The 17,934-nt window shown below is 41.5% G+C and overlaps 1 protein-coding gene across 9 annotated transcripts in view; it reads right to left on the bottom strand.

Annotated features, from left to right (window-relative positions):
• Positions 1–1,525: 1,525 nt before the first annotated feature.
• The window catches only part of MAP4K4 (mitogen-activated protein kinase kinase kinase kinase 4), a 170,488-nt gene continuing 154,079 nt past the window's right edge, over positions 1,526–17,934 (bottom strand). For all 9 annotated transcript variants that reach the window (XM_051806931.1, XM_051806932.1, XM_051806937.1 and 6 more), the window contains 6 exons: positions 12,440–12,574; positions 9,454–9,554; positions 8,578–8,727; positions 7,589–7,748; positions 5,504–5,643; positions 1,526–4,754 (listed from right to left, as the gene is read on the bottom strand). In XM_051806931.1, the coding sequence (XP_051662891.1) occupies positions 4,671–4,754; positions 5,504–5,643; positions 7,589–7,748; positions 8,578–8,727; positions 9,454–9,554; positions 12,440–12,574 (770 nt within the window). In that variant the 3' untranslated portion in view covers positions 1,526–4,670. The remainder of the gene's footprint in view (positions 4,755–5,503; positions 5,644–7,588; positions 7,749–8,577; positions 8,728–9,453; positions 9,555–12,439; positions 12,575–17,934) is intronic.

Raw genomic sequence — 17,934 nt, 5'->3', positions numbered from 1 at the left:
TTCCCTCTTTCATATACAATCCTAATGCTCTAGCACATGCCTTTTAGCAGAGCAACCTGCTGGAAAGGACTGGCTCTTGTAACTTTTCTAATTTTGATTTTTGTTACTTCAATCTCCTGGGTAAGTGTTCTGCACTTTTCTTTACTAATATTTAACTTATATATTTAAAAGCTTTGTTAAAAAATTGTTTCAAGTGATTCTTTTGAAGTTTGATCATTTCTTTCTCTGTTTTGACTACTGCAGTTGCTAATTTTTAAGATGTACATGTTCCTTTGCTGCACTGTTTGTTATCTTCTGTCCCACAGACACCTCTCCTTCCCTCATGAAGTACAAATGTGGGTCTCTCTCATCACTACCACCTACACAAGTCCCATAGAGGAATGAGATCTGCTGCTTGGTTTCCAATGCTCTTTTTTTTTTATTTCTTCCTTCCTGTAAATCACCATAATTGTGCCTTTCTTCACAAGAGCATGAAGGATTTTTCCCTGTTCTCCATTGCCTCCGCCAGTGCCCACTGTGAAGCTCACACCTGGCGTTGCTGCTTTCAGTTACTTACTGCATACTGGAACGAGCATCACCTCACATCTGTCTTCATGGCTAGATACAGTGCTCATTCAATTACACCTAAGCATGTTTAACTCAGGGAAGTCTTCAAAGAGTCAAGAATGACTGAGGAAAACCAGCAGCTCTGAAGCAGCAACTGGAGCAGAGCCAGCAGGAGCCTGACCAGCAGTTGGCTGGTCCTCATAGTTTTTTAAGCTCAGTCAGTATTTATCCTTGCAGAAGCAGAAAAGCTGTGAGGCTTGAGGATTTCAGATACCTTTGTCCATAGGAAGCAAGTGAAACCCTGAAACATTTTTCAACTTACACCACATCCCATGCCTTCCACAGATGAGAGTACAAGGAAAGGCAGGGGCCCAGGAGAGTAGACTTCTTCCTCTTCACACAGCCTAGTCGGAAGGAAATGTCTACTGCTTATCTCCACTTCAAAAAACAGACACAGCCTGTGGTGGAAAAACATGGGCAAAGCCCAGCAGAAATCCCGAGGGCGAAAAGAGTGACTATGACTCAGAAAGCCTGGTTTTTTTGAAGCCGTGTTTTCATGCCACACAAGGATTTGGCTCCAGACTCCTGTTCATTGCACTCTTGACAATAAGGAAGGTCAGCTCACAAAAAACACATGCCTGAAGGCGGTGTGGCAGGAGGGCATGTTCACAATGCACCCAAGCTCACCTTGTGCAACTTCTTTCTGAAACACCAGACTTTCATTCCCGTTTCTAAGATTTTCACTTTCTCTTTAAAAGGAAAACTGCAATTCTCAAAAGAGCAACTGCATGAGGAGATGGGGCTTTATGGAAAAAAAAAAGAACAAAAAAAGCCCTCAAAAGCCCACATTTAAAGTCAAAGTCTCTAAAATTATGAGATTTGACAATAAGGCTTTCATTCTTATGGTAACATGCAACTATGCAACATGCAGCTTGATTTCTGCAGCCAGTAGATATTCAAAATACTTTCCACATACAAGAGGTGTCAATTTGACTTTATTTAAGGAAAAACGGGGAAAAAACAGTAATTTCCATAATACACAGAAGACAAGTTAGATAGCACTGCAAAAAAAGGCTGAGTGTTTTACTTGTCACCAGTCTGCTTTGCAGCTCTACGATTAGTAATTTTAATGCAGTTTGTCATTTTGTATTATTGTTTAGCAACTTTATAATCAGCAGAGTTTGGGGTTATAAATCACAAAAAGTGTACTACTACTACTATGAAAAACTAAAAAACCCACAAAAATCACTTTCAAATAAACCATAAATATGTGATGCACATTAGTGTAACAAAACCATTTTTGTAAACATTTTCTCCAACATAACATGTGCATAAGATAAAAAATGAAAACACTGCAGTCATACAAGTTAGGGTTACTTTGACTTAAAGATACAGAAAATTATTACTTATTAAAGCTTAAAACTAAACCTAGGAGCTTTTCTTTTCTTCTTTGCTTACAAAAGCACTGTTTGAAGAGTTCGATGTTAGTATACGTAGTGGTTTTGTAATACTGTTTTTACCTTGCCATGTTGGCACTTCTGCAGAGGCAGAAGCTGCCAGGCGGGCAGACCCACTGAAGGAAGGAGATTTCCACCCTCCTTCAGAGCCACAAAACTTCAACAGCACGTATCCATGACCTGGGCATCCCTACAGCACTGGAGCATCTTCCTCTAGGTGAATAGCATCAGCTTTCAAGGACTAAGTTAATTTTGACCACATAGCACTGGAAGATTTAAATCACGCAGACTGACATTCGATCGAATCAGCTTCGGCAAACTACACTACAGGGCAGCTCTGTGATTACACCCATGTCTACCATCACGTTGCATTTCCAAGTCCCCTTTAGTTCATTATAGTACAAAAGGTTGATCGTTCTTCTGACTGACCACATCGGGCCTGAAAAGAACACATCCTTCACCTTCAACGCTATCCAAAAGTCATACAATTAAAAAAAAATAGTTCTAGGTATTCCTCCGCCAGCAAATGTAAGGCTTTCTTGAGTTTTGATTTTTTTTTGGGGGGGTGGGGGAGTGGGATTGCTGTGTGCACACACATGCGCTGGAGGTAACGCATTTACCGCTTGCTTTTCAACCATTTACGATGTTCGAAGGAGAGTCTTCAGCAGCAGCGCTGACTGGGGTTGAAGGATTTACAGCAGTCAGATTTGACACCAAAAGAAGGGTCTGTTGAGTCTGAGCTTTGCACACTGGGTGCTCTTGGCTCTTAATTGATTGTGTGACCAGTCACTTGAGCCATTGGCTTGACTGAATTGAAGAATACATATTTAAAAAGCCCTACCTGTCATGCCATGAAGGAAAGTTAACCGCAGCAGAAGACAAAGCCCATGAAACACTGAGAGCCTGTTCACTGAATGAACAGCTTAAGGCAGCTGTCAACAAAGTACCCCACCAAAGGAATTAAGGAAAAAAAAAAGAAAACAAAAAGGAGAATGGTTGAATCGTGACACTGTGCATTATTACACCAACAGATTATTATACACTCAAGATTTCTCAAGTAATGAACATGTAGCCATTAAACAAATTATTACTCTCAAGACATTTATTACAAATGTCAGAACTTATGCATAAAATAAAACTGACTTAAAATAAAAAAAAAAAAGAAAGAAAAAAGCCAGAGCTGGGATCTTACATCTAAACACAGGTATACGCTGTTTTTATGAATAAGCAGTATTAACTACATTCTTAAAAGAGTTTTAGTGCATTGCATTCTTAAAAAAGAAAAACATCACCGCCCCAAAATGTTTCTTACAACATTTAACAATTTATAGAACTAGCCTAGTTACTTTTACCTGCCTGTTACTAAGCCCACATGTTAGAAGAGTGAAATCTCTGGTTTTAGGCTAAATTCAGAGTTCTATTAAGGATGAAACTGGTTTAAAAAATGCTTGCTTCACCAAATTTTGTAAGCGAATTACATTAATCAGTGTCTCACTGCCATACCGCTACCACTATTGCCCCAACGGACTACTCTCTCCTCCTGCTGAAACTTGCTATGCAATAACAGTCAGAAACCTTTCAATCTGGTAGTTTTGGTATTAAGATTAAATTAGACATTAACGGTTTTCTTCTAAAAACGTATAAACTAAACCACCTCTTTTATTTTATGCATTAAAAACAATGAGGTAGGCACAAAAAATAAACATATGTAGTTTGGATTTTATTTCTCTCTTTTTTTCTTTTTTTTTCCTTTTTTTTTTTTTTTTTTTTTAGTTCTGCGAGTGCAGACTGTGGTAAAACTGTTGTTGCACTTCTAGGTTTAAACAAAAATTAAACCTTTAACTGAGGCAGTGCTAATACTGTGACATAACCAAGTTCTGGCCTAACACAGAATCGTTATAGAAAATGAATTTTTTTTTTCCTTTTTTTTTTTTTTAATCATCTCATCTGCACATGTTTCAGGCAACACCTGGTACACAGAAAATGACTAAAGTTATTGGCCAGGCCAAAATAAAACTGCAGAAACAAAAAATCCTAAGAATTCCACCCCGAGTCCCTTCCCACCCTCCCTGTCCCCCAAGAAGAAGTTATCCTAGTCACTGTGTCTTTCACATTTTATAAATATTAACTTCTTAAAACCTGCACCTTCCTCTTTGTCCACATTGTCACATTACAAAAAAGAAATGTCAATTAAATACATTGTTAACATTACTAGACTAGATCTGCCCTCTGTTTCAGCCAGTCTGACTCTCTACACCACTTGTCACCTTCTCTTGCCTGCCTCCTGTCCACTCAACAAACAGCATGTTCATGGTAAGCCTGGTTTGTTTTTCTTCCTTTTTCCCCCCTTCTCTGTTTTAACACTAACAATCTGAGTCCTTCAAAGCCTAGGAATCCTGGAGCTGAAGGGAAAGAAGACCTGTAGCTTTCTAGTGTGATCCCGAATCTCAAAGACATTGTAGCACCTGATGGCAATATCTTTACAGCACCAGCTGCGTCGCAGCCTCAGTTGAAAAACATAAAGAAACCTAACACCAGTGATGCCTGCACACACATTTACACAGAGTGCTGCATTAGTGCAGGTCTGTACTCCAGTTGAAAATAATTCCAAGTTATGAAGATCTCAGGCTCTGGATGTCAGCAATTCCTCTCCAAATCCCACCACTTCTACCAGCTCAGAAGAGAAGTCCTGCCAAGGGTCATAAAATAGACTTGACTACTTCCACCTGACCGTACGGAGGCAAAGAAAACCTGTAAAGAAAAGAGATTGGCAAATTCAACAGGTAGGACAGCAGTGGCTCTAATTTGCCTTCACTATCCCCAATATTGGCAGTGCAATTGCTGTGTCTGGTGGGGATGGAGTTGACGCTCTTCACAGCAGCCTGTATGGTGCTGGGCTTTGCATCTGTGGTTAAACAGTGTTGCTAACACACCGGTGTTTTGGCTGCTGCTGAACAACACTTGCACAGCATCAAGGCTTTCTCTCCAGCCCACTCACCCCTAAAAGACCAGTGGGCTGGGATGGGCAAGGGGCTGGGAGGGCACAGTGCTGGGACAGTTGACCCAAACTGACCAAAGCGATGTCCCATAACATGCAGCGTCATGCGCAGCAATATAAGCCCAGGGAAAGGGAGAGGACAGGAGGGACGTTGCGGTGATGACATTTGCCTTCCCAAACAAGCATTACATGTGGAAAGCATCTGGACCTCCACCTGCCAATGGGAGGTTGCGTATTAACTCTTTATTTTGCCTGGCTTGCAAGCGCAGTCTTTGCTGTCTTATTAAGTTGACTATATGTCAATCTACGAGTCTTCTTTCCATTTCTTTCTTCCAATCTACCGTTCTACCATTTTCTTTCCATTCCATGGGAGAGAGGGGAGAGAGCTTGAGGCTTGGGTGGGTGTTTGGCTGCTGGTCAAGGTCAACCCAACCCAAGTACCCAATCAAAGTACACGTTTATGATCTTGGCAACAAACTTGGGGAGGGGGGCTGGAACATACCTTGTCATTGCGTTCACACAAGAATTTGAGTCTTTGTGCCCTTTTGTGCATGAACACACCATCCAAGTGTCCAGTTTCCACGGATCGTATTTCTATAGCTTTTTCTCCCCAGCCCATGATCTGGTTAGACCGGATGTATGCTTTGGAAAGAAAACAGCACATTAGGACAAGTAGAAAGCAACATGGAGGAACATAAAAAGCAAGGAACATATTGACGCATTCTAGTAAAATTACCTGCATGTGTGTATTATAGCTACACACATATTCAGAGTACTATTTCTGTCCTCAGAACATTCATGACACCTAAAAATGCTTTTTTTTAAAATTTCCTTTGTGTGTTTTCTGTGTCAGTTATGTACTTCTTCCCTGAGCATTCATGACACAAAAGGGAACTTTATAACCCTTAATTAGATGGAGGGAACATTTAGTTTTTACACAGGCTTCTTCTCACAAGTTTGGCAAAGAAACAGGTTAATTAGGTGTTGACTAGGAGAAAGCAGAAGCTAAGGTTTAAATAGACTAGTCCAGTAGGCCTGCAGCATCAGCTCTCTGTCTTACAGTGTTATTTTCCCTCCCTGAAGGAGTTAGTCAGCAAAAACACAGAGAGTAAGAGGGAGAAATACTTCAAAAACTGATCTCCTTGAGAAAGCCAACTGGTCTGAAAAGCATTCTGTATACCTCAAAAAAAGGTTCACATTAAGCTCTCAAAGCAGGACTATTATTATTTGACATACTGCTTTCCTTTGTGTATAAATAAAGCAACAAATCAAACATTTTTCCATATGAATGGCACAGGGGAACACAGATCAGTAATAGCATGAGGAAAAAAATCTGCTCTTGATAGCAGGAAGAAAATTAAATAAAAAGAAAAGTCACCAGCATTATGAAAAAGTATATTCAAAAAGCAATTCAACGGATAGTCTTAAGGAATGCTGTCAAAAATAACATATGGGAACTTAATGAAGACTAAGCTGTTACCCCTGATTCGCATGCACACGTAACAGAAAAATAAAAATAACTTCTTAGCCATCAAAATTTAAAAATATTTAATTTTTCAGTACTTCCGTTTGATATAATTTTTTTCATATTAACTTTCAGTGAAATTAAGTCAAATTATCTCCTACAGTATAATGTACACCAATAACATTGCACATGCCATCACGATGAAAAACTATCTATTTTTAAATATGCCACTAGTGCTAACTGGGCCAAATACTTTCCAAAATTGTCAGATGAGATGTTCAGATGGTGTCGGCCGCCTCAATCTCATTTACTTCACAAACATTCCAGTCTCCAAAGGCTCTGGAATTTGCCATCTGATAAATTCTGCTTGCTTTTAGATCTAGTCAAGAGTTAATCACAAGATTGAACATGCTGTGCATAAGACTTCTTTAAATTTCCTCCTCCACTGTTGTTCCTGTTGCTCAGACAGCTATCAGCAGTCACCTCCCGATATACGCATCCATTCCACAGCACCTAAAACGCAGTGTGCTTGCCCAACAAAAGGAAGGTGTGACCACAGCCCATGCTACACTCTGCACTGAAATACAGCAGCACAAGCAGTAAGAGAGATCCTGGTGTGTACTTGTGTCCATAAAAAATAAGCACCCATTGTACTACACTCATTCCTCCCCCTCTCAAAACAACTGGAGAGATGAGGGAGAATTGTGCTAGGACAGATGAGCAATCTACAGGTGAATAAGCAGACCCACCAAATGAGATACACATTTTGTTATCTATATAGAATTACCCATAACATTTTAGTCATCTGCCACCTTACAGTTTTTAGACTGAAAGGTTTCCACAACTTTGTGGCTGTCTAGAAAAAAGTCTGCAGCAGCCTACAGAGGTCATGGTGAGTTTTTCAATCATGAACTCCACAACTTTTGGATTTTGCTCATAAAAACTTCAGCACAAAACAGATCCATATGATTACTCTTCACTTTGTGCAGCTGTTTTCCAGGAATAATACAGCAATGACTTCAGATGCAGAAGCAGCAAACTCGATGCTCCTTCCTCCTGCCCACGTGAACACACTCACGGTCCCTAACAGCACATTGTATATGGTTTGCCAGAGGCACTTACCAACTGAAGTTGGCATTTCTCCCCACTGCAGAACCACATCCTTGGTTATCCTTCCATATGTGTTGACATAAACTCCTTCATCCTCGTAGCAGACCAATAGCTCCATCCCATCCGTGTTTGGGAGAATGATGATTGCATGAGGTTGGATACTACTCTGGATCTACAGAGACAGAAGTGAAGAGGAATCTTTTGTTTTAATATTGCAGAGCCTGCGCTAGAAGAAAGGGCTGAATGATTTTTTCGGCTTTCACATTAGGGATTCATAGAATGGCTTGGGCTGGAAGGGACTTTCAAGATCCTCTAATTCCAAATTCACTCATTTTAGAAGTGCTAGATCTGCTCCCCTCAAGCTACACAGCCTACACAGTGACCAAGACCTGTAAAAACCCTTGGAGCACAAATCCTCTCATCTTAAAGCAGACATCTAAAACCAGGGAAAATCAATTTCTCTGTAGGTGTGCCTTTTTTTTTTCAATGGGCAGAAAGGGAATCTGGGGCAAGCAGCCCTGATGCAGACCTCAGACCTCTGCACTGCATTGAACAGTGCTTGGGGTGGCCCATCTGACACCTCTGAGTACAATGAACAACAGGAAACCATGGCAGCTAAGGTCACCTGGGCTTTGCTAACCCTGTTGAAACTCATCAGTGGGCTGTTGTGTCATTTTTGCTGCTGGGCATTTGCAATGAGCTTGGCCATTTAGCTGCTAGCCCTGAAACTGTCATGTTGGTCCACATCGGATCTGAGTGGGCAATTCCCAACCATAGAGACATTCTGGCCATGAGGAAAGGTCTGACATTGAGGCACAAACCCCTAAGCACGCATGGCTGCGTCTGCTTAAGACCTGTCCACCCAATACACCACTGCAAGCATTTGGCAGTGACCCACAGGGACTGCCTGACATATTGGTCATTTGAGGAAAGGAAGGGGTGGGGGGCAAGGGGGCTGATATACCAGAAAGAAAAAACCCAACCCCAGCAGCAGCTCTTACATGTGTTGGTAGATAAATATCATAGACCGATCCTGAATCCACATCAACGGCATGGAAACCAGCGCAGGAGCCATAGATCACTTTTAGTCTCTGACCCTCTTCTACGGTTAGATCCACCAGCAATGGCTTATGTACCAGTTCTCCAAACGACTGTGAGACAAGCATCAGAGAGATTTACTTAACTGCTTAGAACAACAATGGGCTTTATAAAAACAGGCTCGAATGCACACATTATGGGTTTATTCCTCCACATGCCTCTGGTCCCCAGCCACCAGACCAGTTAGGCTAACATATCTCTCATGGACAAGGACAGATTACTCTGCAGACTGCTACATTTCAATCACCTAAACTATTTTATGTGGGGTTTACTTGGTCTGTTTGCTTTTTTAATAAAAACTGTTTTCTCCAAAGTTCAGGGTAATTTGACACTCCTGTAGTACTTACTCCAATCTGCACAACGAACAGTAACTGTCTGTAAATCAGTCTGGCAATTATATCAAGCCATTTAACTTCTTTCCTGCAGCATTCAAAAAAAATCCCATAACAATGCTGAGTATCACTTCATAACTTGTTCTGCTCAGACAAAGAACTTCAGACTCAATACACTTCTCTCTGCCTCGTGTTTTATTTACAGAGAGATCAAACAAAAAGTTGTGATATTATGTCATTACTAGTTTATGTTTGGTCACAATTCAGACCTTTAAGTACTGCCTCTTAGAACTAAAATAACTCCTAAATTAATATAATACCAAGTTTGTGGACATTTACCAAAGAACTTGTAATATGGCCATGATAAAATGTCATAACATTTTCATAATAGGGATAGCTGCAAGCGGCTATGAGAAAATCCTACATATGGTTGAAATATACTGTTACCTTAAAGGCCATAAATTTATGGTATGGCTTTGGTGCCCATGCATAGACTTCCACAGAACTCTTCAATGCAATTACCAAGAACTTGATTCTTTCATATTTTACTGAAATTAAAGAAAACAAGAAAGAATTCAGCAGTAATTCTAAAGTCATTCCAATTACTTCAAGAAAGCAGAAAATTTATGTAAGTATGAAGAAATACTGTCATTTTGAGGACTTAGCAACACTGCATTTTAGGACTGCTAATTCTATGTAGTTAAGAATATTGATACATTTATGCCACAAAAGTCATTATTAGTAATTGAACATGTCACCATATTTAGAATTACCTAGTCAGTACACACTTATTTACACTTATTTTTTTCCACATTGGACAGTGCTAATTCATCAAGACAAGAAAATGAGTTTTCAGATAGGGACATTCCAATAAAAGAAGGCTGTGACTGTAGAAGAGTGTATTGGCAGTTCCAGTCACAGCACCGATACTGTTACTTTGAGCTGATGGCAAAATTCCCCAGAGATAGGAAGAAAAAAAGAAATTTAAAAAAATAAGAAACAACCCAATTTCAACAGCAAAAGGCAAGTTTGATAATGGAGAATTTTCCTTTGTCCCTAAAGTCTGAGATAACTCATTTGAGAAAAAGGAAAAAAAATCCACTTCACTTATCAGAAATAAAGTGTCATTACATAGTGAGCCACAGATGCTCAAATACATCTCTGTTGCCTCATTCAAACTGCTGGCTAAATTAACCATCAGAAAAGGTCTGTTCTGGACATTCCAGAAGTATTGCTGGATCTGTATTTCCAGCTACCATCTGGATTTGGGAAGGAACAAATCATGCAGACTTACAGATATTTAAGTTTGTTTACGTGTTTCCAGCATTCTTTCCCATTTCCACAAGGAAAGAAAAAAAAATTAGCATTATTTAGATGATAGTGCAACCTTTTTAGCCCAAGTTTTAGAGGAATATAACACTTCTCCAAAACAATGTATAATTCCATGCACCTTCACCTTCTGCCATTATATCTCTCAACCAAAACTAGTTTTGAAACAGATTAGGAGTGAAGAACTCGAAACTTGTGAGAACACTTCTTTAATGAATGCTATTTTAATGTCTTTTAGACACCCTACTTCTGTACAAGCCTGCAGTTATTTTCTCTTGGTAAGCAACAGGTAGACCAAGCTAATATTTGCTTTTTTTTACTGTGCAGGAAAGCAAGACTACTGAATTAGAAGTGTTAAAGGACTTGACACTTTTTCAACAGACAAAAATGTCTCTAAACTTCCACAGCTGTACTGAGTAAAACAGAGCTTTTGTTCAGTCTTGTCTTGCTTACAAGACTTCCTGGAATTTTTTCGGGGGGAAGAGAGGGTGTTGAACAAAACCACCTTATCTGTGAAAGCGGACATTTGATAATACTCATTCTTTGCTCTGGATGCTATCTGGGAATTCACCCAAATCTTAAGTTTCAAAAGAGCAATTTATCATTTAGAGGAGCCAAAAGTTGCCTGAAGCAACTGAAATCCATAAATACCACTTCACCCTTATGTCTGAGACCCCTGTTGCATCAAAGAGACAAGGAAGTGATCAGTGCCAGCTGCCTTGGTGACAGCGTCCAGACTGCGAACCCAACTATTGGCAGAGCTCTCCTTCTTGGGAACTGAAGCAGAGCTGTCAAAGAGCCCTCTCACTACCTGAAGAAGTCTACTGTATTTCTATGGTTCAGAGGGAAGTTCAGTGCCAGGCTGCAGCCCAGCATAACAAACCTCTCTTCAACTAGAAGAGAATGCTCTTTGTTTCAGATGCTTCCCTGCTGGAAAGCCTCCTTTCAATAGCTGTTGATGTATTGTTAACAGGCCACTTTATTATGCTGCTGACACCCTGGGGTATGATACCAGAGCAGTGCATTATTACTTGTTTTCGGGGTCAAGCTCCTGGTTCAGCAGTCACTTACTGCCACTGCTATTGATTACGCCCCATTAGCAGATTTCTCCAAGAGCACATGCATGACAGGAGGAGACTGAGAACAGTTTGATTGCTGGTGTTCCACACTGACTGACACAGATGGAAAGGAACTGAGGTGGCTCTTGGGAGAAAATCAAATCAAAGGCAACATCCAGTGCCCCTTAGGATGCACCATGAAACTGAAGCAGGAGCAAGAGCTCTTGGTTCATATCCCCACCTGCAGGGCAGCAGGCTCACTGCATACTCCACTGGCTGTGAATGCTGCATGTCTTTCACTAGCTTTGGTGGAAGTTTCTATAGCCAAATCCATTTAAATTACTTAAAACCACTCAAAGGGCACCTGCCTAGTGAAAATACTCTTCATCCTGTAACTCTACTGCAATGAATCTGAGACAGCATTAGGGAATTTCGTGAGCTTAGAGGAATCGATGAATCATCTTGAAGTTAAACACATGCTTCTGTTTCCAGATACCCTCCCAAACCTCGTGCATTAGTTGGGCTTCCTTTCTCCTCCAATGCCTTTTTTTTTCCTTTCAATTTTTTCTCCCCCAGTATTTAAAATCTACATTAAAGAGAGACTTTTTTCAATCTATTCCAGCTTGTAAATTCACCACGGTAAAAGATCAGGGAAACTTGTTGGTGAAGAGAACTGTTGCTGGGGACAAGAGTCTCTCTGTTATTTAAAGGGTCTAAGAGAGATGGTGAAATATTACCAGTCCTCACTGCCTGTATCAGCACCTTCTAGAAGCTGTATCCATTACGGGAAGCAGACAGACGGGGATTTGCACCCTCTCCAGCTCACAGCCCATCATCCCATCACAAAACCTCTCTCATCATCTCAATTTAACCCCATAACTTGCCATCTATTCTGGTGCTTTGCCAGCAAAATTCACCTTGAGGAATAGGTAAGACAGCTGCAAATAAAACCAACCAAACCTTAAACCTAGTAGCTACATGCACTGTAGTTCTCTTTCTCAGCCATCTTTTATCCTGACTATTTGATTACTGTATTTGCTACTCACCAACTTTATAGTGCACACAGCCTTCCAAGTCGCCCACCGTTGTCCAGCCCTGTTTCTTTTCTACTTCAGGGTCGTTGTGAAGAATTTTATTTCTTAACCAGGACAAATAGTAAACTCGCAACTTGTTCTTCTTACCTGGTCGCAAAATGAAACAAATTGGTTTATCTCCACAGGAAGATACTTACAAAAAGCCCTGCCCAGGCAAACAGAAAGCCCTGCAGAGTAAACCAAAATAATAATGAAGCAGAAAATTCTGCAACCACAGAAATCTCCCTCCGTTTTTATGTCCACAACAGCTTCACTCCAGACTCCACCCAGACAAATGCTTTACTGTAAGCAATGACAGAGACACATGGCAATACCACATGAACATAAATGACAAAATCAAGGGAACAGCTCTTTGGCTGTCTGGTTCTTAGGACATAAACAACTTTCATTAAAAGAGGGCTGTACTCCCACAACAAAAGCATCAGAAAGTCATGCACTGAGATGAAATATATATATATGTATATATATATATACACACACATATACATATATACATATATATACATATACATATATAAATATACATATATATATATCTATATCTATCTATCTATCTATCTATCTATCTATATATCTGAGTCAGAATGGCTCTTTTTGGCACAAAACTGTAGGAGAGCAGCAGGATGGAATATGAGACCTGAAACTATCTATACAGCTATCAGAAGGACAAGGACTGGATTGAAAGGAGGAAGTACAAGTGAAGAAGAATATGGATATGATATTTTTACAAACTTATGGATATGTATTTTTACAAACTGTACAAACTTTTCCCAGTTAGTGATCAGGACATTTCCCTCCCTTGTATCATTCTCAGAGACAAACTGTTTAATAAGATTGTTCATGGCATAAATTTCATTACTGAACCACTTTATATGAGTTCTGTAGTAACAATGTACAATACTGGAAATTACTGTGAGGGAATTTCACGTGGCTCATGCAAACTTCATCTGCTTGCTAAAAGCTGATGACTGCCTTATCAGCAGCCCTTCCTTTGTGCTGCAAGAGGTGTAATATTTATCAGGCTGTACACAGAAACTGAGAGGTGTTTCTTCTCCACAGGTGAGAGAAGCTACTTGCATTGTCAGTTGAAGATAGGGCAGCCTGGGCATCTGCAACGTCATCAAAATATTGCGCAGACTCTTAACTCTCAATATGAGAAGGCCTCTTTGAATGCAAAGCAAGGGTCATGATAAACTTTATCAGTAATTTTTTAACAACTAAGGGCCTACAAAGCTGAACTAGTGAGAAGGTGGCCCTAAATGCACATATTCAAAGTTGCATTCTCCTTCCCCCAGCTCTTTGTTGCTCGAAATCATTACAGTTCTGCAGATGAAACTGTGAGCGAGGAAGGGAGAACATCCCTGCTTTGACTGCGAGTCATTTAATAAGGCTCCATGAGTTCTCTGTGGAAGGAAAGGAAACAAGAGATGGGACCGTACTTGTCACTGTAGTAGCTCCATGCTTGTGCTTCACCAGCCATGATGAGGTGGCCACGTGACTGTAGAGAATGTTTCATGGCTCTCAGAGGTAAGAGGTGACCTGTACCACAGCCACTGCTGGGCTGGGGTGACACAGCCAAGTGACACAGCACTGGTCTATGCTGCAGAAAGCTGTGACCTGTCAAGATGGTCTATCTGGCAGCCTTCCAGCCAGACCCAGTTACAGAGTTCAGCTAATGTCTTTAACTTGTCTTCTAAGTTTTCACATGATGCCTACTGATGGATCAGTTCATGGAGCTGGCTGCTTGGGGATCCTGGAGGCAGCAGGACATGAGGCCCAAGCATTGAGACCATCCTGCTGTGCCCAGCCAGCTCCACCTGGGGGTCCTGGAGCTGGCACAGACTGGCTATCCTGACGGCAGGGCATCCCCTAACAGAGTTGGGTTCGCCAGAAAAAGAATCTAAGGGCTGGGGTAGCACACGGGTGTCTTGGTTTGAGCTGCGCCCCCCAGGAGCCGGGGGGCCTAGAGGTGATTGGTCCCAGGAGAGTTCCCCCTGAGGGACCAGTCGGAGCTGCTTTTTTTCGCTCCCATGAAAATTAGATATCAACAACAGCCAAAGTTGTTGGCAGAGTGTCGGAGTGTGTGGCTGTGTGTGTCTGAGAGTGTGTGAAGTTGAGGAGTGGTAGGGACCCCCCCCCCCAGAACTTGGGGGTGGGCCCTGGGCCCCACAGCCCTGGTTAAGCCAGGGCTTAAGGTAGCGTGGAGTGTTGTGAGGGAGAGAGATAGACTCACAACCATGAGGTAAGAGGGAGAGAGGCAGGTCCCTCACGAGGGGGCCAAGCCCTCTTTCCCCCCCCCAGCTAGACTGCAGGGCTTGGGGCAGTTATAACTGGACTGAGTACCCTGTAGCCAAGGCGAGGGGGCTTTCTTTTTCTTCCCCAACTGCCTGGGAAGGCGGTGGTGTGGATTTAAGGCAGGCAAGGCACTGGAGCCGAGCCAAGAGATGGGCCAGCGAGGTTCTGTTGCCGGGAAAAACAGTTGCGATTCGTTGCAACAGTTGGGAGAACTCCAGGCAGAAATTGGAGACGGGCCAGAGAGGGTTCGGAGGCGCTCTACATTGGGTTTGGACATGGACTACCGAAACTGGAACCTGCAGCAGCTAAAGAAGAATGAGAGAGCCAAACAAGCAGGTTTTTTCTGGGTAAGGACTTTAAAACTATTTGGGGTAAAAAGAACTGAGCAGAGACCCAGAGCCTGCAACCTGGAGGGTGAGAACGGAACATCTTACCCCTGGGAGGAAACCTTCATGAAACCAGGGAGGAAGGACTCAGCATTGACTCCCTGGACCTTTTGTGATGAAGATCCTGATGGCACAAGCTGTTTCCCTTGCAGCTCAGGATAGGACCTCAGTATGAAGTTAAGGGTTGGTGGGGGGTTTCAACCCCTTCCCTGATACCCCAATGAGAGAGAGACTTTTCACTATCGCTCTGAAGACTTCTCCTGAACTGATGGGGGAGGGTCCAAGGGGTGGTAGAAGCTGTGTTAATATTGTATATATAATTGCTTTTTAGTTTGTATAGTATTTATTTTGTATAGTAATAAATTGTATATATTCCCTTCCCCTATACTGAGTTGTGCCTGCCTGAAAACTTCTCTTCAGTGTTGAGGTAAAGTCAGGGGAGGCTTGGAAATTGGATTTTTGGAGCTCTCAAACCGTGACAATGGGGAAGCACAGCTTGCAAACAGGCTGCTCCATGGACTCCAGCACAAGGCACTGCATTACAAAGATACACGATCTAAAAGATCTTTTTATGATTATCAGGATGGGTAAGGGCAGGAAGAAAAGAGGAAGTGGTTTCAAAGTAAAAAATCTGTTCACCAAGCTTAAATTTAAAGTGGAGTTGGAGACCTGATTGCAAATATGGGACCTGATACTTAATTTTAAAAGCTCTTCTGTTCCAATGGCTTGCAATGAAATGTGAAGTAACATTGCACTGTCCTTTGTTTATCTCCATTACAAATGAGACTGTAGATTTGGCAGTAAATGAGCACTCTGATTTATTGCCTGACTTCATATTGACTAAGACATGTTTCATAAAAGGATAAAACCCTACCACTCCTGTAGCTTTCCCAGGATTTGGAGAAGGGACTAGAGCATGAAACAGTCCCCAAAAGTCCCACATCTGACCAAGAAGAGGTCCTTCCATGAAAACACTGCAAACGATAGCCACAAGGGCACTTTCAGAAACGTGGAAAAATAGGAAACATAGACCAGACCAGAAGCCACTTCAGTTCTGGGCAAGAAAGAGTTCAGAGGGCTCAAGGTCAGTACAAGGTACCAAATGTTCTGAAAACCATCGTGAGTCCCTGTTCACCAGGAGACAAATTCTGCTTTAGATATTTTCAAGGTTGTAGCTTTCCCAGTAGCTTAGTCAACCTTGAAGACTCAGAACAAACAGTATACATGGGAATTTCCCAGCACGTGGTTAATTTTTTTTAAATTCTGGTTTACATGATGTGCACCAGCGTATTTCTGTCCAACCAGAAACATTTTTCAAAACAACAGAGAAATATACGAAGTGTGTTCCCATTGTGTTTTTGTGTCTAGACCACAGGGAAAAGTCACAAGACAGGAAATTCCTCTGCATTTCTGCAGCCTGACATGAAAAGAGCAAGACTGATTAGTTATATAAGTATGGCTATGCATGTATTTCAACAAGTCATGGTGCTCTTAATGTTTGCATTCAGAGTGGGGGGATTAGATCCTTCTCTTCGTAAAGTTCTACCAGTCAGTTTAAACAGCTCTCAAAAATCTGGTCTTTTTTATTTTCTTGGGGACGATCTAAGAAAGAAAACTCGGCTCAAGCCATCAAATGAACATATCAGCAAGAGAATTCTTCGAGAACTCCCAGCTTGGATTCTCCCACAGACATAGTTTTAAATGTAAAGTCCCTTTTCCTATACTGAGTTTTTGTTTTTGTTGTCTCTATGGTTTGTAATTATTAAGCAGACAGATTCCAACCAGTTCTTCTACTCTGTCATCTCTTCCTACATTCCTAGTGCCACTGTCTGCCAGTGGGACTGGCAAAACCCCCAGGGAGCCACAACAGGAGTGTGTTCTGTATGCACGTTGCCGCTCTCACCTCCAGTGTTTTTATCACCCTCCACTGTATCACCTGAGCAGCCGAAACTATGCTTTTGCCTCTCAACAGTATGAGCTGAAGAACCAATCAACTACTTTCTTTTACCTGCAAAGCTTTCTTGTACCAGTTCTAGCAGGCTCAGTATCTCAGTATCAAAAGCCTTGTTGTCAAAAAGTTTTGTATTTCAGCTATAAATTGGGTCAAGAATTGATTTCATGTTTTCAAACTCAAGAGCGTATATTAAAAGCAATTTTAGGTGACAATCCTTTCAAAATCCTAACATTACAACTTCATCACATGGTGGTGACGCCTTTCAAATCTCACCACCAACAGCACATCACTTTCCAAAAAATTAAAGGCAACATAAGGCTGAGTGCACACAGTGAGCTGAATAATGCTCCCAGTGAAGTTGTAGCAGTCCTGAGACACAGTTCAGAGGCAGTTCCATAACCAATCTGTCAAAACATACCACTTGCAGAAACACAATGTCATTTCAGCATTCCAGTTTTGGCTGGAGAGGTGAAGCAACTCAGCGCAAATAAAAAGATACTTAGGGAAGTCATGCATGAGGGTAATAAAAACTGAGAAGTGTAGGACTGAAGGCAAAAGCACGATATAAGAGGGAACTTGGGCATAACAGCATTATGGCTTCACTGAGTATGCTCCCCCAGCCCTGCCTTTCAGTGGTCAAGGATGTTTCTTTCCTATTTCGTACTCCATAAAACTCCTCGTACCTCCCATAAAACACAGGAGATGGGACAAAGGCATAAAACAGACAAAAATCAGCTGATTTCCTAAGGGTTAATGTAGCATGTCTCCACAGAGGAAGCAATAGTTTTGAAAGAAACAAAGAAAACGGATGT

The sequence above is a fragment of the Manacus candei genome, unplaced genomic scaffold (genome assembly GCF_025592945.1).
Source record: "Manacus candei isolate 608988 ecotype Guabito, Panama unplaced genomic scaffold, ASM2559294v1 h1tg000069l, whole genome shotgun sequence".
NCBI classification, from domain to species: domain Eukaryota; kingdom Metazoa; phylum Chordata; class Aves; order Passeriformes; family Pipridae; genus Manacus; species Manacus candei.
This window is presented reverse-complemented; position numbering and strand designations above follow the sequence as displayed.